At 39.5% G+C, this 19,073-nt stretch overlaps 1 protein-coding gene across 1 annotated transcript in view; it reads right to left on the bottom strand.

Annotated features, from left to right (window-relative positions):
• The window catches only part of maml3 (mastermind-like transcriptional coactivator 3), an 86,629-nt gene that overhangs the window by 45,196 nt on the left and 22,360 nt on the right, over positions 1–19,073 (bottom strand). The window contains exon 2 of the mRNA XM_077606335.1: positions 177–911. Within this exon, the coding sequence (XP_077462461.1) occupies positions 177–911 (735 nt within the window). The remainder of the gene's footprint in view (positions 1–176; positions 912–19,073) is intronic.

The raw sequence follows: 19,073 nt of genomic DNA on the forward strand, positions 1-19,073 counted from the left end.
ATGAGATGGAAATAACTGGATTGCTTGACCATAAGAAATCCCTGAAGGGGGAAAATCCAGGTCTCACTAAAATAATAATTTACATGAGTCAGAGCTAAAATGTTATCTGTGACTGTGATTTTTTCTAATCCATCCATTTTTTCAGAGCAATGACACTTAACCTTCATGCTACTGACCTGTGGTGACCCCGTGGGAACCTGTGGACCACTTTGAGAAGTTTGAGAAGAGAGAGGAAGAGATGTGGGTGGCACAGCACCCCCTATAGGTGCTGTTGTATTTCCAACAGTTTCCTGTGGACCTGGAGTCTGATTGTTTGAAGGCCTACTAAAATCGGGTTCTTTTTTCTCTTCGAAGTCCTCATTAAAAAGGTCGTGCATGTCATCCTCTGGCACTGTGTTGGCCAGCTCATCAATTAGCTCCTGCCACTCTTGGTCATTGAGGTTGATGTCAGAGAAGAGTTTGTTCTGATTGGACAAAGACTGGGGATCCGAAGACTCGATTCCTCCTCCATCATCCAATGGCTCCTGTTTCAGGTCTTTTAGGAGGCTGAAACTGTCCTCCAAGTCTAGTGAGCCATTCATCTTCATGTCGGAAAAATGAGTACCACCATTCTTCCCCAGCTCATCTGCTGGCCGCCCTGCATGGCTACCATTGCTGTTTGTGCTGTTTCCAGTAGAAGTGTTGGGACTGCCGAGTATAGGCTTAATGTCTATTTGGTGGTGCAATGGAGAGATGGGTGGAAGGTTGCTGTTATTGTTGTTAGGAAGACCTGTTAGTGAGTCTAAACCAGCAGCTTCCTTCCGTAATCGTTTGCTAGTTGGTGAGTAGCTGCCTCCATCACAGATGCCATTTTGGTCTCCATTGAGAGGCGATCTTGTACTGTCCAGTTTTCTTTTTACGGTCTCCTGAAGCTGGAAAAAAGAATTAAAAAAAAAAAAAAGATTAACAAGATGACAAGCTTGACCACCAAAACACCATTCCCATGTATAAAATCTGTCAATAATTTAGTCACTAATCCAAAAAAATCAAGTTTTCGTGGCATGGGGTGGAAGGTGAGTATCAAACCCTAACCCATAGACAAACACCATACAAGATGTTTTAATAGAGATTTATACGCCATTCACACATCTTAAATTAAGTCCACATTCTTTACAACTAATCATATTTGAAGCTACCAATGTTTAAGATGGTATAACTTCCACTTAATTTTTCCTTAAAAGGGAGTTTGTGTCTAAAGAAACAGTGACATCCATATTATTATAGTGGCCGATGATCATAACCATTGATACGGCAAACCACAACATTATGTGAGGCCTGATCTCTTCATTGTGTCGCAGGGTCAGAAATCTGCCTCAAGGCCTTCACAATCAGTTCTGCAGGCTCTGCTGCATTAAACAAGCGTCGATAAGTCTGTTGCTTTGACCAATCAGAATTCGATTTGGTGACACCAAGGCCTTCTCGCAAATACATCATCGCTTTCACCAACTATGATTGGCTAGTGATAGCGTGGACTAGCCAGAGCTACCAAACTCCATCTAGAGCGAGCTGCACAAGCAAATATATTGTTGTTTTGATTTAATAGCGGTTTCGTCAACCCGCAATGGCTGAAGAAGGAGAAGAAATGGATTTGTTTGCAGATTTACTGTCAAAGCCATTTTCAAGACGGACTTTTCAAGAAAAAAAAGCTGGACATCATTAAGAAAGGTCGGACAACTCCAAACCAAGCAAGCCTGTCACAACCGGGAACGAACATTTTCAGCACTAAATCGAATTAAAACGTATGCCAGAAATACGACGGGACAGGCTCGACTTTCAGCATTAGCTTCGATGGCAATAGAAAAGAAGGAAGAACGAGAGGATGGATATTGTGTACAGTTAAAAGGAGTTTTGGTGAGTAAAATATGGCTATATTCTAAGTAATATTTCAATTGTATGAGGTTATTATTGATGATTTTTTATGTGTCGCAGCTGTAGCTGCAGTAGAGGTTTTATAGCCATAAAATAGTTTTTGAGGGTTGGATTGATTCCGACAGCTGAAGGCGTCGCTAGGAAATTCACAGACCGCCACTGGTTTATACAGATGTATACATGTGTGTCCGTGCATGTGTGTGAAATCCTTAACTTGGTGGCTTTATATCATTCAAGTCTGCACCATGCAAGCCTTGTGTATGTGAGCAAATATGGCTTTTTGAGAGTGTGAGCCTAGTATGTGCGAGGGGTGTGCTGCAAGATTTCCTAAATGCCTGTGATTGATGTTGATAATAACAGACTTGATTTTCAAAGCCCACCTATAAAAAATTCCCGTAATTATTTCGTTGGTGTTAGCAAAGGCAGCCACCCACACTGAAAAAAAGCATGCAATGTTGCTGCGTATGCACCCATTTATTTAAAAAAAACGGACTAGAGTGCTCAACTCAGGGTCTGAACGGTACTTTTCATCCACATGCTATTGAATGCACAAATTTTACAAGATAGATGTTTAAAAAAAAATGTAAGCAAATTACTAGTAATACATATTATTGTTAAATGTCATACGGGAATGAAAGTACAGCATTTTCACAGGTCTATGTATCAATTAAGGTTGTATGATATGACAGTTTTTTAATGCCACTTGTAAGTATATAATAAGCTCCCTTAAATTGTCAAATCAAGACTCTGTTTATATATGTAGGCCTTTATAAAAAAAGTGTCGGAAAGGGCTTCAGTTAACAAAAAAAAACAAGAAACAATGACCCATTATGATTTAGAGAAACAATGAAAACACAATTCAGGGCAGGAAAGATGAAACCTAGAGAACGAACCACAGACAGATCAGTCCATTAGTATGGCCTTTGAACATCTCCAAAGAAGTGCAACACGATTTTATCTTGGTTGGTTCTCCCCAAATTTGTATTTTGTTTCTACAGGGTTGTACTTGAGAGATTACAAAAGATGAATCAACTTAATCACAAAAAAGTCATGTTCACATTTGTTCACTTGTTCATTCAAGACCATTTCATCTTTTATGGCTTATTTTGTCCGAGTTTGCATCCCTTTGACGTTTCCTTTATATTCCAAAGAAAGACAAAGTTTAGTCCCTTTGGAGGAAAACATGTAATAAATGTACTACAAAGTATTTTTTTTTCTTCATTCTGACCAAATATATCAACATTTTGACCCCCTAAAGACAAAAAAGCCTCAAATTATTTGTCAAAATGTTGAATATTTATGTCATTGGCATTTTTGGCCTTCTTGCATTTTATGGCCCAAAAATGTTCTATATACACAAGATGAACAGTGCCAAAGATGATGACGCATCTGGGTCATCCTTTTCAGTCTTTATAATAAAGTCAAATTTAGTTTACGAGATATTTCAAAAATCACTTGCGTACTCGCCAAACGTCTTTTCTCTCTCAGCGGGAGGCGTTCATGACCCGCCCCTGTCCTCACGTGTCACCATCGTAATTTCTGGTTTTATGTCAGAATGGAATAATGGGACATGTATTTCTACTCCGTGTTTTTCCGATTGGGGAAAAAAGACAAGGGTGAATAAGATGTGCATAAAATTGATATATATATATATATATATATATATATATATATATATATATATATATATATATATATATATATATATATTATAAGACCAAAATCTATGAATTAGAGTAATAAAACGTTCTTTATCACCAAATGGAGTCAAACATATTTTAATGTTAACCATGATTTATTTGACAATTGATAGTATGAAAAGGGGAAGAAACGTTAACTAATTGAGGCAGAGGGTATTAGAAATAGGTAAATCAAACCAGATGCCGAGCTGAAGTGAAGGAGGGAAAGTGCAGATGCATTAAAAGACAAAAGGATGTATGAAACAAATGGCAGGAGAGAGAAAAGGCTTGTGAAGCTTCTTGCCCTGCTTGTGTCTGTTTCTTTGACATAATCACCTGGTAACTGCTCGTTTTGTCTGCACCAGAGGGAGAATGACACACACTCAGAAGCAAAATGTGTTTACATGCACAGGCAAGAAGGGATTTGTGAGTGAGACTGGATGTCCTTTTTTTTTCAAGTGGACATGCTAAAAGAACATGAAAATGAGGAAGGAGGGAGAGAGAGCAAGGGAAAAGGGGGTAGAAAGGAAAGGCAAGCCAGATGACAGCAAGGAGCAGACAATGAGGGGGTGATCAGTGACTAAGAGAGAGCCCGAGATGGTAGCAGTAAGGTGCTGTTGTTATAGCAACTACTGGTGCTCTGCTGCCTTGCCTTGTGTGCTACATCCTACTTCCTCCTCCTTCTCTTGCCACTCGGCCTCATCAGATCCTTCAACAGCTCCCCTGCTTCCTTTACCTTACTCTTTGAGTCTTAGATTGATGAATTCTATTCATTTTTTGAACCAATTTATCCTCACAGGGGTCGAGGGGGGTACTGGAGCAAATCCCAGCTGACTTCGGGCACGAGGTGGGGGACAACCTGAATTGGTGGCCAATCGCAGGGCACGAGGAGACAGACCACCAATCATGCTCACACTCATACCTAGGGGCAATTTAGAGTTCCCAACCAGCCTGCCATGCATGTTTTTGGGATGTGGGAGGAAACCGGAGCACCCAGAGAGAACCCATGCAGGTCCGGGGAGAACATGCAAACTCTACACAGAGTAGAACGACCTGGATTTGAACCCAGGACCCCAGAACAGTGATGTGCTAACCACTCATTCACCAGGCCGCCCCCACTACTATTCTAATGGTATGCAATATTACATGACATTCATACATTACTACATTACATTATTACTCTCCCAACCATTAGACAGCACAGACAATCAGCACATTTACGGATTCATTTTTTTTTTTACATCACTTTAGTGAATGAATGGTTTTCCATGGCACACCAGACACTGGGCTACAGCACACTGATTGAAAACATTAATCTATGTATATGTTCATTGTGATTGTCTGTCAAACAGTTAAGGGTGTACCCTGTGTCCTGCCCGAAGGTAGCTGGGAAAGATGCGCCAACACCCCCATGGTCCTTATGAGGATAAGCTGTTTTTTTTTAACTATATGATGCTGCTCATTACTCTATTTGAACCCTGTGGCTTTTCTAACTAAGCATCTTTTTTTTAATTTTATTTTTACAAACAAACAAGCTCCTTATTTTCTTGCTAAAATTCAAATAACGTTTACATTTTATCCAACTCTACAACGTCTTTTCCTTGAGTCTGTATCCGTTTTTGCTACCGCAACCAAGATGGCGCCGCTCAAGTGGCAGCCGGTGGCGGTAGCTCCGTCTGCTCTTGCTCGTTTTGTGTTTTTGCTGCTTTTCTGTCTTAATGATTTAAATTTGGTGATTCTTAATGATCCCATATACTTTGCTTTGCTTTGTACTTTGTGCTTTTGCTTTGTTGTTCTGCGGCCTTTGCGACTGTATTGTCTAACTTGTAACTATGTGTAACTATGCCTTTCCCGTATCTGCATTCTCACCCTCTTGCTACTGTCACAATGAAATCTCCAGAATACGGGATGAATAAAGTTATCCAATCCAATCCAATTTCATGTTGCTCCACTGACGACCTATACATATCATGATGACGTTGCCACTTACAGAGCATTCCAAGTCTGTAACAGCTGGCGCAAATTTTCGGTTATGACTACATTTTTTAAATCCTGTGGGGTATTCTCTAGAATCTAGATTAAGTGATAACTCCATAAAATCCGTTTCGAGGAGCAACATTTGAACATTTTGTCATTTAACGGTACAAAGCGCGTGTGAAAAATATGTACTTTTATTATAATAGTATATGTAATACGTATGTAATGTTAAAAATAACATATTTTGTCTACTCCCTGTAAATAAGTGCAATGCAGGTGCCATGTGTGGGATTATATCTGTGTATTATGGGGTCTTCCAAGGTTTATGAGACTTACAGTAAATTAGTGATTTTTTTTTACCACAGTCACACCTTGAGATACGATCTTAATGCCTTCCAGACTCGTATGTTGATTTACTCGTATCACAAATCAACGTTTCCCCTAGAAATGAACTAAATACATTTTTTTTGTTTTTTTAAATCAAACAATATTTTATTCGTGGCCTTAGGAGACCACCTACAGAGCCACTGAATTACCAGTATGCTTTGTTAATGTATCAGATATGTGCAAACACATCACTAAGCACAAATGCCCCTCTAGGGCTCCATGCCAACAATGCAGTCAAACATTTCAAGAGACGCTGGTAATCAGAATCTGGCTCAAAACTCAAAATACTTATAAGCGATTAAAGATTATATTTTGCATGTCTGGAAATTACATTTGATGAAGTTCATTTGATTTGCACCCCGATGGTGCAGTGATTCTTCTACCTGACTTTCGTGCGGGCAGTCTGTGTTCGATTACAATAAGGTGGCGATATGATTTTGAACGTGAGTGGTTGTCTGTTTCATTGTGCCCTGCGATTGGCTGGCAACCAGTTCAGGGTGTCCCACGCCTGCTGCCCGTGCTTGGTTGGGATAGGCTCCAGCACCACCCGTGACTCTTGTGAGGATAAAGCGGTTCATAAAATGAATGAATGAATGACTAGTTCTTGTGTACAACAATTAAAATACATGAATGAATATAAAACATGCAATGCATGTTTATTTGAAGGAAAGAATGACAAAATCATAAAATCACAAAATGAATGAATGGATGAAAAAAAAGTTCAAATGGAAGTACTAATAATTTTAAATCGAATCAAGGTTATTGGTAATTTGGTTAAAGGCAAACTGTTAAATACATATGTAGGGAGCAATGAAAAATGGTATCTTTGCTACAAACAATAACTGTATGGCAACAGCAAACAACACAAAGGTAAGAAGGGGACACGCATTGGGGATCCATATAGAAACAACCAAGACTATTGTCTTTTTGCTGGATGTTATGTGGGTAAAATAAAAACTAAGGGAACCCTCCTGATTGGAAAAAATAAATAGCAAAAAAACCACTCAGTTTTGTCACCGTCACCTCTCCGCCATGCATCCATAACTCCTCACTCAATAAATGATGTAACGGCAAAAAGATTTGCACCCAAGATCATTTTACAAAAACAATGTGAAATTGGGAGTATGATAACATTTTTAAAGGTGTAAATTAATGGCTAAAGAGAGTTTGGAGGAAAGCCCTGTCAAGATAAAATAGAGAAGGAGAAGGAGGGGATGACAGAGGGGAAATTGTGTTTGTGTATGTGTGTGGTTCCTGGCTGAGCAGTTCTCTATTTATAGAGCTGCAGCTCCTTCCTGCTTCTGGAGCTGTACCATCATGTCAAGAGAGGGTGGGGGTGTTGGGGAATGAGGGAGGGGCTGGAATACAGTAAGGAAGGAAGATGAAGAGAGGGATGTGTGGGAGGGAGGACTGGACAAGTCCTTGGTAAATCAACAGATCCACCCCCTCTTTATGCCTCTCCCTGTTTCACTTAGTCTTTTCTCTACCCCATCCCTTCTTCTGCCCGCCTTCTTAACCAACAACATGGGCTGAACCAGCTGCTACAGAAAATGGGGCACTGATAACACCACAGTTTGTACATTGTGTCCACATTTTGATGTGATACTGCCTTACCCAAAAATGGATTTAATTCTTTTCTCAATATTTTTCCCTCACAGAATACTCAAAGTTTGAAGAAAAAAAGGGTTTTTTTTGCAAATTTATAAAGAATTAAAAAAAAACAATGATATAACCCTTGCTCAGGGCTTTGTTTTGAACATCTTAAACTATTCCTCCTTGCAACAATTCTGAAGCTTGATCAGGTTGGATGGGGCATGCCGGTGCACAGGCATTTTTTCAGATCTCTCAAGAGATGTTTAATCAAATTGGCAAGAAGGAAACTGTTACAATTACTCCTAGCTCTTTGAATGTGTAGAATTCAGCACTCTGATGTGGCCGTAAGTGAGCTCTTTGGCCTGTAGCGGGGGGCTTTACAACATGACTTGCACACTGTGTTTGTCAAGCCTGCCCAGTCTAAAAAAAACATGCATGTTATTTTCTGAAAAAGCAGTCAAAGAGATCCCCGTGTTTTTTTCCCTTCGGTTTATGTTAATTATTCACTTCTGTATGTGTGTATATTTGTGTTCAACTTAACTCAAGAAGGCAAATGTGATTACATTTTTGGGTAAATATGTACGTATGTGGATTGTTCCATTTATTTGGTGGGCAAGTAAATTTTAATGACTATTCATCTAAATTTTATTTTCATTTATTCATTTTTTTTTTTAAATTGTATGTTCTTGGAATTGATGTACATGATTTCCATGTCTATATTATAATTTGGAATATATTAAGACATTTCCCAATTTACATAGAAAAATAATTGAATGGTTATATCAAAAACATTACCAAAAAAAGTAAGTGTCCCCTGCACAATGCAGTTTCTTGCGAAATAGAAACTTGGATTTTTATTTTCATAAGCAATATTAATGGCATATATGATATATGAATAATACATGAAATAAAAGAGGAAAACGTTTTTCAAGACTGGCGCTGTCCATTTCTCACGCACATTTGGCATCGTTGACTAGACGATATCCTACATAATTCACAATCACATAGCCCATTTACTATTGTAACAATCCAAAACAAATAAATGTATTTATACGATGTATTTGTATGGCTTGACCGCATCCTGATGGCAAACTGGCAGAGAACTAAGAAATGCACAAATTGTATACCATTTAGTTTTGGCAAAATTGGCCCAAATAAAGAGAAAACGGGTAGAGAAATTCTTCTTGATTCATCACAAAATAAATACAGGGCATTTATAAACCTGACTGACTTGATAAAACAACATTTTTGTCTTCCCCTAATACAATAGCACATTATCAAAAGGAGCTCAACACGTAAGTGTGTGGTAATTGTATTCCACACCTGTTCTTCTAGGCCAGAGCAACAGATAAGAGCTAAAGCGATGTCATTAAACTTAACATGTACCCCATTGAACCTACACAGTAGAAAAAAGTGAAAGTGAGGAGGGGGGTGAAATAAATTAAACCAAATTGAAAAATAGCTAAGTAGTTGCCAGATCACACTAAATGCTGAAGTCAAGTTCTTCAACAAAGTATCACTGTGTGTAATGTGATTGGCTGAAACCAGCGAAGTGCCACAGAAGGCAAGCGTACGATTGGCTACATGAAATCCAGTTGGTGTGTGCATCTGCCAAAGTCTGTTGTGAGGGCAGAACAGTACACGCAGATACACACACAGTTTTCTAGCTGCTCTGTAGCCTCCCTCCATTTCCACCAGTTCTCCCCTCTTTGCACTGTTACCCCTGAGCAGGAGAACAAGAGGAACAGCGAGGGAGAGAGGCTGCTATGGAAACGGATGGGGAGAGGAGGGGGCTACTTGGCAGGAATTCCAGACTCTCCCAGGCCGCGCACACATGCCAGTGTGAATGTGTGCAGGTCTGAGGACTAGTTGAATGAGGAAGAGTGCCACTCAAGAAATGACAATAAGTTGAGCTGACCTTAATGTCTAAGTATTTGTGGCTGGGCTGAAGCCGCTCACATATGTATTCTTGTGCTTACGATGTCTTTAGTCTGAAACATGAGCTCAAAATACCGATTAAACAACTCCCAATATTTGTGTCGTCATTCCTTCCCCCGTCTCCTGTACTTTCAAGAAGCATCCGTTTTAAAAGCTGTCTTTTGTGATATAAAAGCTACTTCCTCATGTTAGCACAGGTAAGTCACCTCATTAAAGACATCAGAGTTGGTGTAAAAATAAAATACAAATATAAAAATCCTCTCATTTTTCTATATATTGGTGGACACCTTGCTTCTATTCCCCTATTTGAATGTGTGGATGTGTTTGTTTACACATCGTAAACACCCGGCTCAAAGAAGCAAGTCCACCCAAGTATACAGATGCAATATGGGGGGGCAGTAGCTCAGTCTGTAAGGACTTGGCCTTTGGATCTGTAGCACCCTGGTTTAAGTCCCACTAAATGTTGTGTTCCACTCAAGCAACACAGCACTTCATGTTAGGCCAGCGACAATTTTATTTTTTTCATGCAATGTGGAAAACAATACTGATATTTTCAAATCCAACCCAATCTTCAGTTAGGTGTGTATCTAAATTTGAAATTTATCTGAAGCAAATGCAGTATGGATTCTCCCATTGCACTAACACGACCTACAGTACATGTCTTCTAAAGGCCAGGCCACAAACATAACACCTGTTAAAAAGCAAGGAAAAAAAGAATGGAGACAAATAGCAATGGTGTACTAAGGAGTCCAAAACAATTAACAAAGAGCTGGGACGAGATAGACAACTGACTCATTTCATGCATTAAAAAAAATTAAAATAAAAAAATTAAATAACTCAAATTATTGAAATTGCAGCAAGGATACCCATACTGAGACCTACACATGCCACCATATTTACTTCTATAAAGCCATCTTTAACTGTAACCAATAATCTCAGTCCTGAGAATCAGAATTTCCATTCCAAAAATCTAATCAAGTATGCAGAAGTTAGCCGATCCCCCAACTACAGAGGGTCTTTTAGTATAAGATGGAAACGAGTGTTTTTTCTACAAGGGAAATTTCTACATATGATGATTACTGGCATTAGCACGCCTCTCCACTGATCAGCTCTGAGTTCCCCCTACATTCAAAGATATACTTCCCTGATAATTAAGGCCCCAGTAGGACATCCTAGCAAGACTGTTGGAAACTTCTGCTTAGTCAATTGTGTTACGATCAGACAAGGCCAGTCGTGAGGGGCAAGAGGGTAATGTTCGCTCAGATCCAGAAGCTTCATCCTCTGCCCCCATTCACCCTGTGTTGCACTAGAGCACTAGGCCTCCAGCCTCCCATCTGCGCAAAGTATACAGACCCATTATTACCCCAGCACCCAAGTATTGATCCACTGCCCTGGTGTGTCTGTGTGTTATTTCAAGATCCCCAGACCTGTAATCAGCATGTTAATGATAGTTATCAACAAAGAAATAGCCTTGTATGGTTATTCGGCGATCACAGAATATCACTGAAGAGACTGCCGGCCTGAGACATTAACACACATACAGACAACAAAAACTCAAAGGGAGACAGACAAGGTTGGATCAGGGATACGGTTCTGATTAAAAGGATTGGTCCTTCTGGGGCTTGCCTACTCTGGTAAGAAGATCACATCTTGCTGCTATTCCAAACTGTGACTAGGCATGTGTTGGTTACCATCTTTTATATATAACGTGGTTTGAAAAATTCAACATTGCCAAATTTTTACTGTGGGATACTTTAGATCAGGGGTTGGGACCCTTTTTGACAAAGAGAGACAGAAACAATTCCTATTTTTAATTGTTATTCCTTGAGACTCATATCCAGAATTCATAATACAGAAAAATGTGTGCTGAGAGTACAGAAAGTCTTCAAAATCTTTTAACAACAATTTTACGCGGTTGCTAATAAATGAAAGTATGCATTCAGAAGGGATACTAATAAAATAAAAATGATGAGTACAGCGACGCTAGAGGTCCATTTTCGCTCACAGGTTTGCGGAGAGCCATATACTATATCGATCAAAAGGGCCACGTATGGCTTGCGAGCCATAGGTTTCCTACCCTTACCCTGGATAATTAGCATGGCTTATATGTGCTTGGCATCTGAATTATAGTGACAGTGATTCGTGTCCCCCACTTCCAATGACTGAAGTAGGGGATGAAATACAGAGAAACACACAAAGAGATGGAACTGGAGAATTGAGACATTTGCTATATGTAATGTGCATATTTTAACACCAAGGACGGTACAATTTATTTTTACCTTCAAACTAAGCTTCTTCATAGAGGTGATTAATGTAATATACACTGTGATTGCGTACATATTTGATCCACTGTTGTAAGGAGACTTTAGATCTCCTTATTTAACTATAACAACTATAAACTTTGAAGGGGCGGTAGGCATAAAAGGGAGATTTTTGGATAGCTACAATTTGTATACCTTGAAACTAAGCTTTGTTCATAGAAGTGACTAATGTCATATACACCGTGATTGTGTACATATTTGATCCACCGTTGAAAGGGGACTTTAGATCTCCCTTTTCAACTATAACAACTTTAAACTTTGAAGGAGTGGTAGGAGAAAAAGGGAGATTTTTTTATATAGCTGATTGTTGCGGGTGTTTTTTTTCTTCTTCTTTATTGGTTTAGCTGCATCAGATGTGAAAGTCCTTAGTAAACAGAGAAAACTAAACTTGTCTGTCTGGAAATGATCTGGCCTATTTGGAACAGAAAATGAGAGAGTAGTGTGGCGTGCTAATGTGTAACTCCCGTCTCTACCCTCACTGTTAAGTGTAACTCATTGCTACACAATAGCTTCAAACAGACTAATTTGGGCCTAAGGTGGAGGTGAGAGAGCAAATTTTCCATTGATTGAAGGATCGGGGTTCAAATTGGGTTCCGGCTTGTGCACAATGTTGTTGTGTCCTTAGGCAAGACACTTCCTCCATCTTGCCTGCGTGAAAGTATATTGTGAAAATGAGTGGTTGGTGGTGGACTGAAGAGTCGATAGCGCAAACTGGTTGCCTCTTTACTGTCAGTTTGCCCCACTGCCGCTGTGGCTACAATAGTATCTTATTGCCACCTACTTTGGAGTGAACGAATATTGCAATATAAATTGTCTTTTGTGAGTATCTATATAAATCCAATGTCAATTCAAAACGAAATCATTTTAGCCAAGTGTGAATGTCAGCAAATTTGAAGCCAATGTATTTATTTTCAATTAGACTTTAATAATTGGTGTCTTTGAAAAGCTATGTTAGTGCACAATCTGAAATATGTGAGAGTAACTTTAGACATCTGTATTTGTTGACATTACATCCTTTTATTTTGTTGTTATGTACACCATAAAGGCAAACACTAAGCCGCGCACTACTCTCGTGTTCTTCGCACACAGCAATCATATGCAGCACACAAAATAAAATCCAACCTGAATTGTAAAAAAACAAACATTACATTTTTTTCTGTACCATTTTGCAACGCAACTCAGACAGTGGCAGCCTGTCACTGACAAACAACAAGAAACGATAAATTTCAGATAAAACTCTGACTAACACTATGTCCAGTCAATGTTATGATGCGGTTCTCACGTATGTTTACTTCCGTGGCATGAGTAAATGTTAACGACATTGATTGGCTGCATTAGTTACGCGTCATGCCTGTTTTGCAGGTTAGCATATATAATTATGTAACTCCTAATTTTAATAGTTTAAGTTACCTGCACTTAGCACGCAGTCATCATGACTCATTTATTTAAAACCCCATCCTCTCTAAAGCAACAAACGCTCTCACTGCTTGCAAGTGTGGCAGTGTTTGGCACTATTGAAGAAGATGCATTTCAGAGTTAAATGACATCATTACCATATAAATGACTTCCACCCAAACACATCTGCTAATGTAGCCACACACCCATCCACGTGTACACACACACACCTACATACAAATATATCTGATCCACAAATTGTATGATTTTTGCCGAAACACTGCATGTTCACTTAACACGTTGAAAGAAAAAACAGAGTAAATATACCATTGTGCTGCAATACTTAAATTTACAGGTGTTCGAGCAGCTAATGAGATTAAAGGGGCTTCAGGGTGTGGGGACTTCAAAACAAACAAACTGATTACGTATGTGTCGAGAGTGTAACATTACTTGCTTGTGATGTCATTTGGAAGAGGCTTGGCTGTGTGGACTTACAGGTTATGATGGCAATTATTGTCCTCAAGACCACAATGGCTTTATATCTGTAGTCTAGGCTTCCAATAAAGTGGTGGTGGTAATGGTGGTTGGCGGGGGTTAAAATGAGTGAGCACACAGACACCCTGCGGCTTGCTTTCAACATCTCACTCTTTATCCCTGTTCCCCTTTTTGGTCCTCCCTCCTGTTCTGTAGTCCTCCTATCCTCTCTCCCCTTGTGCCCCAAGGCCATAAACATCCGCGTGTCACACACATGCCATGAAACACAATGAGCATGCACTCACACGTGCTGCAGCAGGCACACATGGATAGGACACAGACAGCACCAAGACGGAAGACACCAGCAGTAGTCTTTGTGCCAGAGCACTGGTTATGTGGTCCTGAAGAATCATTCATGCAAAAAAAATGTATGTTAATGTGTAGTGGTGGGGGGTTGCATGCTTGTGTGTATAAACCCCCCACTGCCTGAGCGCCCTGCCACCCAGATTGTCGCTTCTTAACACCATCACTTATTCATGTGAGTGAACATTAGAAAAGGACTCCCCTTACCCATCTCACGACAGCGCATGTCTTGATCCACGTTACATACATGTGAAATTTATAGTACTATACTCTTTTCCCAAACCATGTTATCATTGACTACATACAAGCAAATAAAAGAAAAGCGCAAAAAAACTGTTGAGTTAGCTATTAATTATTTTAACTGCTATTAGGACAAAGCTATCAAGTTGATACTCCTGGAGACATTTCATGAATTGTATTTATTGTTCTCTTGGAGACACACTCCTCTCTTCTGCCCTTCTTCCCCGTCTCTAGTATGCCTCTCCCGTAGCCATGCTTTACTTCCACCCCCTTCCTCCATCACAACCTTTACAATTACATTTCTCGGCGGCACTGTGATCTTTTGCACCCACTTTCTTGACCAGACTTAAATCAACTCAATTTTGTTTATATACTCAGATCACCATAGATGCCTAATTTCAAGATGTCCATAGTAAACCTGCATTCACACCATGTAGTCCATTTTTGATTGACCTGTCTTTCTGTTCTTCAGCCATATGTTGCAATCATGTTTGCTGGACTGTTACATTTGCGAGAACCTTAGCAATATCATCAACGAAGTCACCGACATAGTATCTACAAGGTAATTTACAATTGGAATGAAAGAACAACCTTCACAATAGTCCATTCGTCATTAGTGTAAATAAATCTCAATAATAGGAAATGCTCATTTGTTAGTCAATTGTTGAAAATCCAAATCTTTGAAAGCTAAATAATATAACCACATGGATACTGCAATTATTATAAACACAAGCAGAATCCAAAATATTATTAACCCACATACTTCGGAATAGAAAAATGAGCGAAGTAGACCACTAAAGAGGCAAAAGGACAATATTGACTTATTTGTAATCATTATTTTGAAGCAGAGCCACCCTATGGTGTAATGGTTCACTCGCCTGACTTCGGGGCAAGCAAGTGTGGGATCGATTCCCGCACAGTGGCGGTGTGATTGTGACTGACTGCCGATCAGTCTAGGCAGTAGTCCGCCTTTAGAACGAAGTCAACTGGAATAGGCTCCAGCATCCCCAGCGGCTCTTATGGGGATAAGCGGTATGGAAGATGAATGAATATTTGGAAGTATAGCTATTTTCAGGTAAAACCAGTTCAAGTATTTGCCTTGTCACCAGAGGGAATAAAAATGGAAACAATTGTTACTACAGAAAAAACAATGACTTAAGGAAATGGAAAACATGAGAACTAGTGTTTTTTACTGTGTGCATTGTTGCTGAGGTATGTCAATGGATACGAGTTAGGATTCAAATTTAAAACTTCTGATTTGTGTAAAGTTCATATTAACAATCATAATCCAAATATAGCTGACTGTGGGCAGTGGGCGGGGGAACTGAATCGGTTGCCAGAAAATCGCAGGGAACAATGGGATGAAAAACCATTAATACTCATACTTGGGTAAAATTTTGAGTAGTCAAATATTTTTGGGATGTGAAACCCCACACAGGAAGGTCGGAAATCACCGGGGATTGAACCCTTGATCTCAGTACTGTGAGGCAAATGTGATAACCACTTGTCGACCGAGCCACCCATATAATCATGATAAAGCATTACTTGTAGAAGCCTTTTTTCACAGAACTGAAGCTCCAATAATTAGACCAAACTAAGTAATGGGACTAGCCTTAAAATTGTGAAGAAAGTCAGTACATTGATGCACTAGTGGTGAAAAATCTCATCAATGAGAGCTATATACAATTTTGCAGACAACTTCAACTGTTAAATCTGAATACGAGTAATTCGAAGCTCGACAAACTTATTTTGTGCAGCTGTCAAACTTTGCTATTGTATGATAAGTTCATAATTTTCCATCTAACCTGAATGTAGCAAAAGTCAGGATGCTCTTTGATCTTGGAATCTGTTCGGCATCACCCGCCTCATATACAACAAGCCACTAATTATGTATGACTACATACATTTAATTTGTCAATGTGAGAAACACAAACTGGACCCCCAAACTGAGTATAAAACAATGCCAACTAAATTTTATGCGGACGTAAACATGCACTCACACACGGTCCTCCATTGTGCCCCAAACAAAGATGGGAGTGCGTGCATCCCTTTGCCCCTGGGGGAGACCTGATTCTGCACCCACCCCTTAATTCCAACATGAATGTGCAGACACACAGAGATATTAACCCACCCCCATGCTTGACAGCCTCTTTTGAAAGTAACAAACATGCTTGCAGAATAAAGTGGGGGTGGGGCAAACGCGTCCCACTATGGTAACAAGGGCATTATAAGCCAATTAGGTGTGCCGCCTGAGTGACTGACACATCGGGTGGAGAGAAAAACGTGGCTGACTGTCTTGATATTTGTGTCTGTGTCAAATTGCAATCTTTCTTTGCTAAATGGCTATTACGTGCAAATAAACAAATGCGCAGAGCACATACACGCACATCTATAAAGCACACATCCAAACAATACCCTCAGATAGGTCCACAAGCAAAGGTATTTTTTTTAAATCTGTCTCTATCTTGCTTAAGAGATGGAGGAGCAAGATGAAGAACACAAACGAGGGAGAGAAAATGACAGTAGAGGGGAAAATGGCAGCGAAAGGGAAATATTGTGTAGGAAGCGAGGAGACCAAAGGGGTGGGGGACGTGGGGCATGGAGAGAAAACATGGAGCAATGGGGAGAGCGAGTGTGAGAGAGACAAATGGGAGGGGGTGTGCAAAGGAACACAATGAGGGAGCGGGCTAAAGGATGAAAGTGAGGAGAGAGCCAGGCAGCCGGGCTCCAGCGCTGCTCTAAACCCGTTTGATCCAGTTCGTCTCGCCAGGCGTTCCTCGAGATACATTCCTGTGGCTGGCCAGTTGCAGAGTGAGAGAGATCGTGATAATGAACGCGAGAAACAGATACTGATGGTGAGAGCATGAGAAATGAAAGCTGAGATACAGGAGGAGACACTTCAAGGAAGGAGTATGTTGAAAGTTAAGAGACTAGAAAAATGGCAGTGCACTTTAGATCAAATTCCAAAACTTAGAGGGAAAAAAAACAAATCAAGATTTTTTTAAATAGTGGAACACCCTGGCAACTTAAGGCCATATGGGTTCGTTTACTCCATTTGGAAAGAAAGAACCACGCTTCCCCAGCTGAACTTTTGGGGTGCTTTGTGTCCACTTTGCAAACACCATAGGCACACCGCTTCAGCACTTTAGGGTTCCGTTTTTTTTTTTTACCCTTTGTATAGCCCTTGGCAGTCAGGTGACACTGACAGTAAATACAAAAATAATCTTTGCTACAATGCGAAAATGGTAAAGCTTGACGAAAGTGGTGTTTTAACAACTGTTGATTGGATTGGATTGGATAACTTTATTCATCCCGTCATCCCGTATTCAGGAAATTTAGTTGTCACAGTAGCAAGAGGGTGAGGATGATCAATGATCATTTTTGGGGCAGAGTTTGCAAAAGATCAATTATCATTGTCATGCTAACAGCTTATTATATTAATGGGGCCACTCCTAACTGCTGTGTGAATTCTATATTAAAAGGTACACACACATGAACCCCATCTTAAAAAGGTATTGTACATACATTTTACACATTTCATTTCACATAAAGATGTAAAAATTGCTTGTAAAAGTGAATTGTTTGTATTTTTTATTTTCACAGGATCCTTCCTGTCTAGGTTGCTGACAAGCTGGGAGAACATTCAACATGCAACCAGATAGTTGGATTCTTTAAGGGAAATTTATTACAGCTGAATTTTCTGAGAAGAAACATAGAACGCAGCATGACCCTTTGATTCATTCTGCAAAATTAGTAAAACAAAATCCAAACATACCCTATTTATTAAAGATATTTCGTTTTCATTCAAGACTACATCAGCTGTCAATTCGTTCCACATTGACACATGGTATCCCTGGTGGCCTATCCTTTTGACACTTTGTCCAGCACGGTTTGCTATGGCTCGCCCTTCTTACATTTCATTGCTGATTCAGCATGTTGATCTGACATTACAGCAACACTCCGATTATGTCTCACCTACCATTACTTCTTACAGAGTTAAACTTTAAGCCCACAAACAACTTTGACATGCATGTATTTGAATAACAGTTACATACAGTTTTGAGGTTTAGGGTTGTAGATGAATGTTTTGCAACATTATCGCTCGGACTGCCATGATAACTAGTTCAACAATATCTATATTTTAGAATGATATACAGTAGACAGTCTTCCCTCAAATTTCGTGGATAATGTTGACCAGACATCACCCCGATAATTGAAAAATGGTGAAAAAGGAATCACCCCTATTATATCTATACCATACTTACATGTTATCGCATCTAGACAATACCTATAAGTGTATATATTAAACTTTACACAGTTATGTGTATATGTAAATAGTGTAATGTATTAATATTAAGATGGGAAGTTGTGACTGCTGTTTTTTTTTGCTTCCACCATTTTTCTTTGGAGGTCTTTAGCCATTTTTCTTCGGTGCTGAGTTAAGTGGCAGTTCCCTGTCTTCCGCATGGGAGTTTCAGCAGGAATTGTGACATTTTTATGATTTTTTTTTAATCTGGATACATAATATAAAATACTGTGATAGACTGAAGCCGTGAAGTGGTGAAGGATGACAGTAATCATTGTGACTCTAAGCAAATGAAAATGTCAAAATAGTTGAGCAATATTACTAGTAACAAAGCTCCACACAATATTGTGGGGTTAATTGATAAGGAAGAAATTCCCACTGTCATTCGAGCAGTTTTCATCAATTCACACAATACTGTATGTTGTTGAGGCAAAAAAATCGGTGCTGGAAAGGTCCAGTTACAATCGATTCAATGCCCCAAGAAGGAAATAA

Source organism: Stigmatopora argus, chromosome 7 (assembly GCF_051989625.1).
Source record: "Stigmatopora argus isolate UIUO_Sarg chromosome 7, RoL_Sarg_1.0, whole genome shotgun sequence".
Taxonomy (NCBI): domain Eukaryota; kingdom Metazoa; phylum Chordata; class Actinopteri; order Syngnathiformes; family Syngnathidae; genus Stigmatopora; species Stigmatopora argus.